Source organism: Schistocerca gregaria, chromosome 1, assembly GCF_023897955.1.
Source record: "Schistocerca gregaria isolate iqSchGreg1 chromosome 1, iqSchGreg1.2, whole genome shotgun sequence".
In the NCBI taxonomy this organism is placed as follows: domain Eukaryota; kingdom Metazoa; phylum Arthropoda; class Insecta; order Orthoptera; family Acrididae; genus Schistocerca; species Schistocerca gregaria.
This window is the reverse complement of record NC_064920.1, coordinates 1,097,665,072-1,097,678,097: the sequence shown is the minus strand read 5'-3', so window position 1 is coordinate 1,097,678,097 and position 13,026 is coordinate 1,097,665,072. Positions and strand designations below refer to the sequence as shown.

At 39.9% G+C, this 13,026-nt stretch overlaps 1 protein-coding gene across 1 annotated transcript in view; it reads right to left on the bottom strand.

The window, feature by feature from the left end:
* LOC126282244 (probable cytosolic Fe-S cluster assembly factor CPIJ010948) overlaps positions 1–13,026 on the bottom strand; it is a 60,109-nt gene that overhangs the window by 18,801 nt on the left and 28,282 nt on the right. The window contains exons 6-7 of the mRNA XM_049981835.1: positions 8,516–8,764; positions 3,412–3,631 (exon numbers count right to left, since the gene is read on the bottom strand). Coding sequence (XP_049837792.1) covers positions 3,412–3,631; positions 8,516–8,764 — 469 coding nt within the window. The remainder of the gene's footprint in view (positions 1–3,411; positions 3,632–8,515; positions 8,765–13,026) is intronic.

Below are 13,026 nucleotides of genomic sequence, written 5' to 3'. Positions count from 1 at the left end.
GGTTTTGGTCTTATGTAAAATCAGTAAGCTCTTTAAACTCATCTACTCCGTCGCTCATTGACCATAATGGAAAATGAGAGAGAAGACCAAAATACTGAATTGGGTTTCTTGAAATTGTTTCACTGTGGAATATCGTAACACGGTCTCTCCTTTCAATCAATGTATGATTTTCGAAATGACAGATATTGAGATAAATAATCGCAGAATGGAAAAACAAATACAACAGCTTTATAGTGGAAAGGCTTCGATACCAGGTCAGATATGTATAAGATTCTACACAGATTGTGTGAAAGAACTTGCTCCCCTTCCAACAGCATTTCTCGTAGGTCACTGGAGCAACTGAGAACACCTAGTGACTGGAAAAAAGTGCAGGCCATCCCCTTATTCAAGAAGCGTCGAGGAACAGACGTACATAATTATATGCTTATATCATTAACATAAGTCTGTTGTAGAATTATGGAACATGTTTTATGCTAATATATAATTTCATTTTTATAGCATGAAAATCTCCTCTATAAAAACCAACACGAATTTTGATATCTTGTAAGACTCAGCTTGCTTTGTTCCTCTAAGAGATCCATAGCACTAAAGACATTGCTGCTCTGGTTGATGCCTTGGTTCTCGACTTTAGGAAGGCATTAGAGACTGTCCCATACAGCCACTTCATGAAAAAATCACAAGGTTACTCGAGTATCATGCCAGATTTGTGACTGTATTCAAGATTTCCTCCCAGACACAACTCAATGCATTACTCTTAATGGAACAAAATGAGAGATATAAAGGTAAGTTTGGGGATGTCCCAGAAAAATGTGATAGGACTGTTGCTGTTTAAGAGGTTTATAAATGATCTGTAGGCTGTGTTGGAAGCTCTTTACGGCTGTTCACAGGTGATGTGGTTATCTGTGAGACGACAGCAAAGTCAGAGGGCAGTAATGATTTGCAGAAGATACTAAAAAGAATTGATGAAAGGTGTAGGGACTGGCAGTTGACATATTGCTCATACACAGCAGAACAACTACACTATCAATGATAATTTGCTGGAAACAACAACCGTAAAATATCTAGGGGTATCTATTCGCAGTGACCTTAAGAGGAATAATCACATAAAGCAAATACTAGGTAAAGCAGCCGCAAGACAGATTCAGAGGCAGAATCTGAAGGAAATGTAATTCATCCATTAAAGAAGTGGCCCACAAGGCATTTATTCGATCAATTCTTGAGTATTGTTCATCAATAGGGAAACCTTAACATGTATGACTGATGGAAGGGATACAGAAGATCCAAAAAGGGTGGCACATTTAGTCGGTGTGAGAGCATTATAGAAATGCTCAACGAATTCCAGTGGCAGATACTACAAGACAGCTGTTGCGCATCATGAAAAGGTTTACTATCAAGGTTTTCATTTGTATAGGAACACTTGAAAATGGATTTAAGATTTCAGCTTTTGCTTTGCTACCCTCAATTTCAGTCCCTGTCTCATTCGTTAGGAACTGGACACTAACTTCGGTGCAGACAACCAAAATTTCTTTGGGTTCTGCGAAAGATCACTTGACAATATTCTGCTATGGCAGTCATTGAAGGCATCATGCATTGCTCTCTTGAGAGCCAAACACATTTCATTCAGCATCTCTCTAGCTGTAGACCTACACATTGTTTTACACTTATTATGCAGTAATTTTGATTTCTTTAGAAGTTTCGTAACAGTGACTGTATAATGTAGAGGTTGCCTCCCATTATGAACTGTTCTACTGGGTACATATTTAGCTAGTGCATGGTCAACTATTCTTTTAAACATGAGCCTGACTTCCTCTACTTGCTCCAGCCCTGTACTATAAGTTTTGAGTTCTTCCTTCAGATATGACACTACTGATTTTTTTTATCTACTTACTGAACATATGTATCTTTCTGCTTATTTTAGTTGTCCTTTGTACTTTGGTAATCACTGTCACCATGACTGCATCATGGTCATTGATACTAGTTTCAATTTGGACATCATCTACGAGTTCAGGTATATTTGTTCCCATTAGAATCAAGATATTTCCATCATGAATGGTTTCTAACTGTCTGTTCTACGTAGTTTTCAGAGAAGGCATTTAGTGCTGTTTCACAATATGTCTTATCACACCCACCACTGACAAAACTGTAATTTTCCCAATTGATTGTTGGATGTTTAAAGTCTCCACTGATGATTACAGTATGATTGGCAAACTTACTTACAAGTTAACTGAAATTTTCTCTGAAGTTTTCAGTTACATCAGATGAGTATGGTGGGCGACAGAAGGATCCCATCCCTGATACTGAGTCTTGCCTAATCAATCTCACATGCAGCTTCCATTTCTATCTCAACAGATTGGAGTTTTTTTGTCTACTGTGACAAATAAATCACCTCCATTTCCTATTCGCCTATCCTTTCCATATACACTTAAATTTTCCCCAAAAATCTCACTGCTATCAATTTCAGGTTTCAACCAGCATTCTGTACCTGGTATTATGTGAGCTACAGTGCTTTTCATGAGCACTTCAAACTCTGGCACTTTGTTGCAAATGATTTGGCAGTTTACCATGAGGATTTAATGCTCTCACCTGTGGGAGGTATTTCTTTTGATCTTACACTGATACATCTGGGTTTCCTACAGCTATCGTTATCTGGACTCGATGGAGAGTCGCCTAACCTAGAAAACCCTTATGTGCATCCCACACACAGTCAGCTACCTGAGTAGGAGCTCTGATATGTAGTGCACACCTGACCTATTCAGAGGAATCCTACAGTTTTCAATCCTATGGTGCAAGTCCAGGAAGTTACAGCCTAGAGTTCTCTTGTTTAGTCCTTCCATTCAACTCAAAACCAAAGAGCCACAATCAGCTCTGGGGATAATGCAGCAAATTGCAAGCTTCATTGAAACTCAACATGCATGGCTGGTCTTCTTGCCCTTCTCTGCCAGTTGTTGGAATGACCCAAGAATGACCTCAGAGCCCAGATGACACACATCATTTGTTTAAAAGTGCACCACAATCTGCAGCTGGTTGCACCTTGTTCCCTCAATGGCTGATAGAATAGCCTCTTCAACATGTTCAATTATTAGCATCAGTAAAATAATATTCAAGGACTCTCCAAATTTCCCTTGCCAATGTAAATGGAAGGAAACAATGGGTAGGATAAAACATGTGGAATAGAAGTTTGTGGGTAGCTGATGAATTTGATTCTTGTGACAAATTCTCTATTTGGATATTAAAAAACTTTAGGAGTAGCACTTTGTTAATTATCTGACAATCTCAATTTCAAAGACTTTTGGGATATTATTGGAATGGGCTAAAATTTGTTTATGAGAAAACTATTGTTACAGTATCTATTACGTATCAGCAGTTTACTTGAGTATTTGTGCATTGTTAACAATACCAAACAATTCTTACCTCAGAGCCTTGAACTCCACATTGGGATGTACATCAAACCCAAACAATGTTGACGCAGCATGAAGAAACACATGTTCTGCTAAACCTCCTGAGCCAGAGCCACGATGCCCCCAAAGGAAGGCCCCTGGTGGCCTCTCTATTTCCCACGGCCAGTCTAGTGGGCACGACTCTATATCTGCCAAGTCACAGTCTTTTTGCTGGAGCATCTGCTGCAGCTCAACTGTGTGGGAGAGCAATCCAGTTTATTGCATACTGTGCAAAAACTGCATGCTTGCAAACACAATGTAGCATAATCAATAAAGTAATACAAAATAAAACCACACTGATATGTCAACATTAAAAAAATAAAGATATTTTGGTATTTTTATTCATACAGAACGATGTAAGAGTCCTTAACATTTGAAAGTACACTTTTCATGGAATAACGTAAGTTGTTGTTGTTGTTGTTGTTGTTGTTGTTGTTGTGCCCTTCAGTCCTGAGACTGGTTTGATGCAGCTCTCCATGCTACTCTATCCTGTACAAGCTTCTTCATCTCCCAGTACCTACTGCAGCCTACATCCTTCTGAATCTGCTTAGTGTATTCATCTCTTGGTCTCCCTCTATGATGTTTACCCTCCACGCTCTCCTCCAATACTAAATTGGTGATCCCTTGATGCCTCAGAACATGTCCTACCAACCGATCCTTTCTTCTAGTCAAGTTGTGCCATGAATTTCTCTTCTCCCCAATCCTATTCAGTACTTCCTCATTAGTTATGTGATCTACCCATCTAATCTTCAGCATTCTTCTGTAGCACCACATTTCGAAAGCTTCTAATCTCTTCTTGTCCAAACTATTTATCGTCCATGTTTCACTTCCATACATGGCTACACTCCATACAAATACTTTCAGAAACAACTTCCATACACTTAAATCTATACTTGATGTTAACAAATTTTTCTTCTTCACAAACATTTTCCTTGCCATTGCCAGTCTACATTTTATATCCTCTCTACTTCAACCATCATCAGTTATTTTGTTCCCCAAACAGCAAAATTCATCTACTACTTTAAGTGTCTCATTTCCTAATCTCATTCCCTCAGCATCACCCGACTTAATTCGACTACATTCCATTATCTTTGTTTTGCTTTTGTTGTAGTTCATCTTATACCCTCCTTTCAAGACACTGTCCATTCCGTTCAACCGCTCTTCCAAGTCCTTTGCTGTCTCTGACAGAATTACAATGTCATTGGCGAATCTCAAAGTTTTTATTTCTTCTCCATGGATTTTAATACCTACTCCGAATTTTTCTTTTGCTTCCTTCACTGCTTGCTCAATATAGAGATTGAATAACATTGGGGAGAGACTACAACCCTGTCTCACTCCCTTCCCAAACACAGCTTCCCTTTCATGCCCCTTGACTCTTATAACTGCCATCTGGTATCTGTACACATTGTAAATAGCTTTTCGCTCCCTGTATTTTACCCCTGCCACCTTCAGAATTTGAAAGAGAGTATTCCAGTCAACATTGTCAAAAGCTTTCTCTAAGTCTACAAATGCTACAGTCTACAAATCTCCCATTTCATCTTCATCTACATCCTCTTCCATTTCCATAATATTGTCCTCAAGTACATCGCCCTTGTATAGACCCTATATATACTCCTTCCACCTTTCTGCTTTCCCTTCTTTGCCTAGAACTGGGTTTCCATCTGAGCTCTTGATATTCATACAAGTGGTTCTCTTTTCTCCAAAGGTCTCTCTAATTTTCCTGTAGGCAGTATCTATCTTACCACCCAGTGAGATAAGCCTCTACATCCTTACATTTGTCCTCTAGCCATCCCTGCTTAGCCATTTTGCACTTCCTGTCGATCTCATTTTTGAGACGTTTGTATTCCTTTTTGCCTGCTTCATTTACTGCATTTTTATATTTTCTCCTTTCATCAATTAAATTCAATATTTCTTCTGTTACCCAAGGGTTTCTACAACCCCTCGTCTTTTTACCTATTTGATCCTCTGCTGCCTTCACTATTTCATCCCTCAAAGCTATCCATACTTCTTCTACTGTATTTATTTCCCCCATTCCTGTCAATTGTTCCCTTATGCTCTCCCTGAAACTCTGTACAACCCCTGATTCTTTCAGTTTATCCAGGTCCCATCTCCTTACATTCCCGCCTTATTGCATTTTCTTCAGTTTTAATCTACAGTTCATAACCAATAGATTGTGGTCAGAGTCCACATCTGCCCCTGGAAATATCTTACAATTTAAAACCTGGTTCCAAAACCTCTGTCTTACCATTATATAATCTATCTGATGCCTTTCAGTATCTCCAGGGTTCTTCCATGTATACAACCTTCTTTCATGATTCTTAAACCAAATGTTAGCTATGATTAAGTTATGCTCTGCGCAAAATTCTACCAGGCGGTTTCCTCTTTCATTTCTTATCCCCATTCTAAATTCACCTACTATGTTACCTTCTCTCCTTTTTCCTACTCTCGAATTCCAGTCACCCATGACTATTAAATTTTCGTCTCCTTTCACTATCTGAATAATTTCTTTTATCTCATCATACATTTCATCAATTTCTTCGTCATCTCCACAGCTAGTTGGCATATTAACTTGTACTACTGTAGTAGGCATGGGCTTCGTGTCTATCTTGGCCATAACAATGCGTTCACTATGCTGTTTGTAGTAGCTTACTCGCACTCCTATTTTTTTATTCATTATTAAATCTACTCTTGCATTACCCCTGTTTGATTTTGTATTTATAACCCTGTATTCACCTGACCAAAAGTCTTGTTCCTCCTGCCATCGAACTTCACTAATACCCACTATATCTAACTTTAACCTATCAATTTCCCTTTTTAAATTTTCTAATCTACCTGCCCAATTAAGGGATCTGACATTCCATGCTCCGATCCGTACAACGCCAGTTTTCTTTCTCCTGATAACAACGTCCTCTTGAGTAGTCCCCGCCCGGAGATCCGAATGGGGGACTATTTTACCTCTGGAATATTTTACCCAAGAGGACGCCATCATCATTTAATCATACAGTAAAGCTGCATGCCCTCGGGAAAAATTACGGCCGTAGTTTCCCCTTGCTTTCAGCCGTTCGCAGTACCAGCACAGCAAGGCCGTTTTGGTTATTGTTACAAGGCCAGATCAGACAATCATCCAGACTGCTGCCCCTGCAACTAATGAAAAGGCTGCTGCCCCTCTTCAGGAACCACACATTTGTCTGGCCTGTCAACAGATACCCCTCTGTTGTGGTTGCACCTACGGTACAGCTACCTGTATCGTTGAGGCACGCAAGCCTCCCCACCAACGGCAAGGTCCATGTTTCATGGAGGGAGGATATTGTAAGTAGAGAGGTAAATTTTGACACACAAGCCTTAAATTTCAACCTGTCAGTGTGATGGGTGCAAAGCAGACCAATATGTTACAGAATCACATCATCGCTAGCCTGCCTGATTTACACTTGCTGGAAGGTACGGCTTTCATGCAGGATGGTGCTCCACCTCATATTGCTACACGAGTGAAAGATCTCTTGTGCACATCGTATGGTGAGGATCGCATTCTCAGTTGCCACTCCCATCATGCCTGGCCTCCCATGTCTAGAGACCTCAATCTGTGAGATCATTGGATGTGAAGTCACAAGTCTACCGCAGTCATCCGCCCTCATTATGGATGCTGAAAGACAATATATGAAGGCAATTTCTCACCATGCCTACTGATATGCTGTACACATCATGTGGTCCTTGACTACACGCATTCTTGATTAATTATGACCGACATGTTGAGCATTTGTTATAAAGAAATAGTCTTTGCTAAAAAACAATTGTTATCTTAATTATAACTTCTGTATCATATGAAATACCATCTGTGGTCATTTTGTGTACTTTTTTGGTTTCAATAAAACCTCATTTTATTTCAAGCATGTGTGTCAACTTTTACCCCAATATCTACATTATTCTATGAAATATTGAATTTTCAAATGTTAGCGGATTTTTGGGTCACCTTGTACATTAAACATTTTAAAATGAGACAGATATATCACCACCAACTCTAATATGATTTCCAGTTTACATCTGAGGCCTTCAGGAGATATTACTTATTGTTTCCATTCTGCTGTTATGGCGTATTTTGGCCAGGCATTCTCTTTCAGAGAGTTTGGTCACCTGGTGCAAGTCTTTTTATTTGACACCACTTTGGCGACTTATGTGTCGATAATGATGAAATGATGGTGAGGTCAATACAACACTTAGTCCCCGAGTGGAGAAAATCTCCGACCCAATTGCGAATCGAATCGGAAGCCTTTTCGTGACAGTCTGCAATGCTGACTACTCAGCTACTGAGGAGGACTTCTGTTGTTATAACATACTTTTTTTTTACTCTCTCATTTTAGCACCTGTGTTACTCTTAGGTTTTTCTCTCCTCATTGCCTTAATATTAACACAGGGTTCTTGTATTCCCTTTTTACTAGAATTATATTAGATTGAGTCCCTCAGATATACAAGCTTCCCATGTGCTGATGGTCTCCTTGAAAATTTAATACTCCATGTTTCAGTTATTCGTATTTCACCAAATATTATTCAGTGCTCACAATGTTGCTTTGTGGTTTCTAACAGTTAACATCAGTGTGGCCCTAAACTCTAACACTCTTATGGGTCAAAGACCTTGACAAAAAAGGAGTCAAATAATAAAAAGACACTCACAAGCAGACAGTGTTGCTTCAGAAAATAAATATACTGCGTACTATGCTAGAAATTATTTCCATAACATGTCTCAAAGTATTCCCCATTTAGAGAACTTTGGGAAAGGGATTGGGTACAACATTTTGAGAAACGAGGGTTGAAATATACAAAGGAGTTTATGTGACAGGGTCTTATGTGGTGCCACACTGATGTAACAACCTGTTTTCATAAAGAGAACTATTTTTTCATCAAGAATGACCCACGATCATCATACTGTACTTAAAAGCTGCTAGTATCACAATAGCTTAGTGTGCAATTCAAATGTCAAAATAAAGAGTTAATACTGAATATTATCTTCCAATTACTCAGAAGCTTTCCTTTTCAACTTGTAGCGTGCATTAATACCAAAAACTGGCATGAAGTGGAATACTCACTTGCAGTAATCACACAGTCCACATCATGCGCATCAGTTTCTTTATTGAAAAAGTCAGTCCTTGAGGCTTCCAGTTTTTTGTCATAGCATGGCATGATTGTCACATGATAAATTGAAGACGGACTTATCTTGAGTAATGTAGAGAGATGATCTTTAACCAAAGACCCCATGACTTGCTGTGGTGATTTTACAGATGACATGTATGGCAAAACAAGAGGTCCATGCGTCTTTTCTGCATAACAAACCCAACCTACATTTATGAGAAGAGAAATATATTTGTTAGCAGTAATTAAATGTATAATATAATGAAATTATATCAGAGCTAAAATACACTCCTGGAAATTGAAATAAGAACACTGTGAATTCATTGTCCCAGGAAGGGGAAACTTTATTGACACATTCCTGGGGTCAGATACATCACATGATCACACTGACAGAACCACAGGCACATAGACACAGGCAACAGAGCATGCACAATGTCGGCACTAGTACAGTGTATATCCACCTTTCGCAGCAATGCAGGCTGCTATTCTCCCATGGAGACGATCGTAGAGATGCTGGATGTAGTCCTGTGGAACGGCTTGCCATGCCATTTCCACCTGGCACCTCAGTTGGACCAGTGTTCGTGCTGGACGTGCAGACCGCGTGAGACTATGCTTCATCCAGTCCCAAACATGCTCAATGGGGGACAGATCCGGAGATCTTGCTGGCCAGGGTGGTTGACTTACACCTTCTAGAGCACGTTGGGTGCCACGGGATACATGCGGACGTGCATTGTCCTGTTGGAACAGCAAGTTCCCTTGCCGGTCTAGGAATGGTAGAACGATGGGTTCGATGACGGTTTGGATGTACCGTGCACTATTCAGTGTCCCCTCGACGATCACCAGAGGTGTACGGCCAGTGTAGGAGATCGCTCCCCACACCATGATGCCGGGTGTTGGCCCTGTGTGCCTCGGTCGTATGCAGTCCTGATTGTGGCGCTCACCTGCACGGCGCCAAACACGCATACGACCATCATTGGCACCAAGGCAGAAGCGACTCTCATCGCTGAAGACGACACGTCTCCATTCGTCCCTTCATTCACGCCTGTCGCGACACCACTGGAGGGGGGCTGCACGATGTTGGGACGTGTGCGGAAGACGGCCTAACGGTGTGCGGGACCGTAACCCAGCTTCATGGAGACGGTTGCGAATGGTCCTCGCCGATACCCCAGGAGCAACAATGTCCCTAATTTGCTGGGAAGTGGCGGTGCGGTCCCCTACGGCACTGCGTAGGATCCTACGGTCTTGGCGTGCATCCGTGCGTCGCTGCGGTCCGGTCCCAGGTCGACGGGCACGTGCACCTTCCGCCGACCACTGGCGACAACATCGATGTACTGTGGAGACCTTACACCCCACGTGTTGAGCAATTCGGCGGTACGTCCACCCGGCCTCCCGCATGCCCACTATACGCCTTCGCTCAAAGTCCGTCAACTGCACATACGGTTCACGTCCACGCTGTCGCGGCATGCTACCAGTGTTAAAGACTGCGATGGAGCTCCGTATGCCACGGCAAACTGGCTGACACTGACGGCGGCGGTGCACAAATGCTGCGCAGCTAGCGCCATTCGACGGCCAACACCGCGGTTCCTGGTGTGTCCGCTGTGCCGTGCGTGTGATCATTGCTTGTACAGCCCTCTCGCAGTGTCCGGAGCAAGTATGGTGGGTCTGACACACCGGTGTCAATGTGTTCTTTTTTCCATTTCCAGGAGTGTATTATTTGTTGTTACAAATTTCACAATAAGCTCAAATTATTCAGTTATCAGGAAGAAAGAAGTGTTCTAACAAAATCAGAATGAATGTGTGTGTGTGTGTGTGTGTGTGTGTGTGTGAGAGAGAGAGAGAGAGAGAGAGAGAGAGAGACCAGATATTTCGAATAAGAAGAAGAAAATTTTACAGGAAAAAAGATTTCCTCAAATCATACTACAGAAAGTGCTAAATTACTAAAAAGATTGAGAGAGTAATAATTGCAATTATCTTTCCCAATTTACAGGTTGTCAATGATACCAGGTTCTGTGGGCTTTTGCTGAAGTTTCACTCCTGCTATTGATGAAGTATCTCTTCTCTAAAGGCTGAAGGAATAAGAATTAATATCTACTGTAAAATTAAATTTGTAAATATCTATGTAGTGCCATTCACTTGCATTATTAAAACTATGCTTACACAGGCTATGAAACATAACAAAATTAGCAGGAAAGTTATTATTTTAATGTAAAAAAGAAATAATGCTTAACTGTACACATTATGTAGCTGCTGTTCATCTATGGTTGCTTAGTTAATAAAATGACAATCAATACATACACTTTTGCCAAAATGTACACAGTTAGGTAATGCAAATAACTGCTTATTTTATGAATGAAAAGGCATTACTGTAGAAAAAGTTTGTGTCACTTACTACAAACTAATTAAAAAAGGATATTACATGGGCAGAACAAAAGATTCGGCAATACAATGGTTGAGTAATTAGCTATGACAAGCAAGCCTGAGTAGAAATTTGAAATGTAATTTAGTGGTACAGGAACATGCACAACAAAACCACAACAGAATGTTACATGTATACGGTTTTATAAACAATTCAGAGAAGTACATTTATAGCGAGGTGTGCTTGAGGCGGAAGTGGTTTACATTTGTTCCACCAGAGGCACTGAAATCACCCAATGGTTCTAAACACCTATGAGAGTCTGTGATATTTAGCCGTAGTGCAGTGAAGGTCATATGTCTCATGGAGCTGATTTATCCAACACAAGTTGCTTTCATTTCAGACCCACACTGCCTCACAAATAGATGTTCCAGGTAACAGCAATTATTCAGCCCCTGAACTCGCACTATTGTACCTCACAGGTAGATAATCTTACTTATTCTTCAATTTATATTAAAAACAAAGATTCCAAGACTTACCAAGCGGGAAAGCGCCGGCAGACAGGCACATGAACAAAACACACAAACACACACACAGAATTAGCTTTCGCAACTGGCAGTTGCTTCGTCAGGAAAGAGGGAAGGAGAGGGAAAAATGAAAGGATGTGGGTTTTAAGGGAGAGGGTAAGGAGTCATTCCAATCCCGGGAGCGGAAGTGTGTTTGTGTGTTTTGTTCATGTGCCTGTCTGCCGGCGCTTTCCCGCTTGGTAAGTCTTGGAATCTTTGTTTTTAATATACTTTTCCCATGTGGAAGTTTCTTTCTATTTTATTTACATCATCATTATTCTTCAATTTCTTTTACATGAGATTTCTAGTTTCCTAATTATAATTTATGTTTTAGTGAGATTACTTAAGAGAAATTTGGAGTGAATAAGATTGTTCATAAAATCACAACAACCAAATTATATTTAATTGTGTGGTTTCAGTTTGCTTTAGTGTGGTTCTCTTTCTTTGTAACTACAGTTTTATTTGTTCAAATTTTTCAGCACATAGGCATGTACAGTACTTAATACAGTATCAATTTTAATTTAATTTATTATACATTATTCATTTTTCCCATTGTTTCTTGGTTGTTTGCTAATTTGTGAAGAAAGGTAAATACTCTTTTCACAACCCTTTTCATTAATCACATTCAACAAGGAAGTTCTAGCATGTAGTGGTTCCTAATTGCGGCTTTTTTGAGGGCAATGGCTGGCAAAATACTGGCAAATATTTGTAACAGAACCAGGCAAATTATACAGATGACAGAGGAGATGTTTTCTGAAGACTCTGACTCTGAAGTTGATTGGTGATTCATAAATTCCTGTTGAAAATGATCTGCCAACAATACAACATGACACACGCTCAGAAATTTCCGAAAATGAACTGGATCAGAATATTTTGTATGAAGAATTACTACTGATGGTGATCAGCACCTTCCTAATGAAAAGGAAGGAATCTCAATTCTGATGATAATGTGCCTTTTTTAATAACGTGGAATGACAACCTCCAGATTCACCAAGTGTTCAAAATTCCTCTGTTAAGTTTATCTCAGGGCTACTGAAGTGACTCTGTTTATTATTTCTGTATAGCTAAAACATTGCACAAGACTGAAAAAATATGTTTGACACAAATGAATTTATTTCTGAAATCGAATAAAAAATTAAAATCTTTGAATTTCAATACTTCATTAACTTAAAATTTTCAGGCAAATCACAATATTCAAAAATGGCTTAATACATGCCAGAAAAAAGCCATATTCACCCCGCAGGTGGATCTTCATTTCTCTACAAACCTCCCAGGCAGATGTTCCCCAGAACAAACTGTAAAATCATGTTGCTATCTATGTGCTGATATATAATTAATACTTACCACACTGAAACCACCCCTAGACACAAAGAAAAGGAATACTGCTAAACATTATGGCTTATCTTAGTGCCATCTCATTGCTTTTGATAGAGAAATTGATAGGATGAGATTATTATAACACATGGTCTTTCACAATAAAGAACTATCTGCAACATGAACAAGTATTAGGATATGTAAGTGAGAAATTACAGATGAAATGAAGGCATGT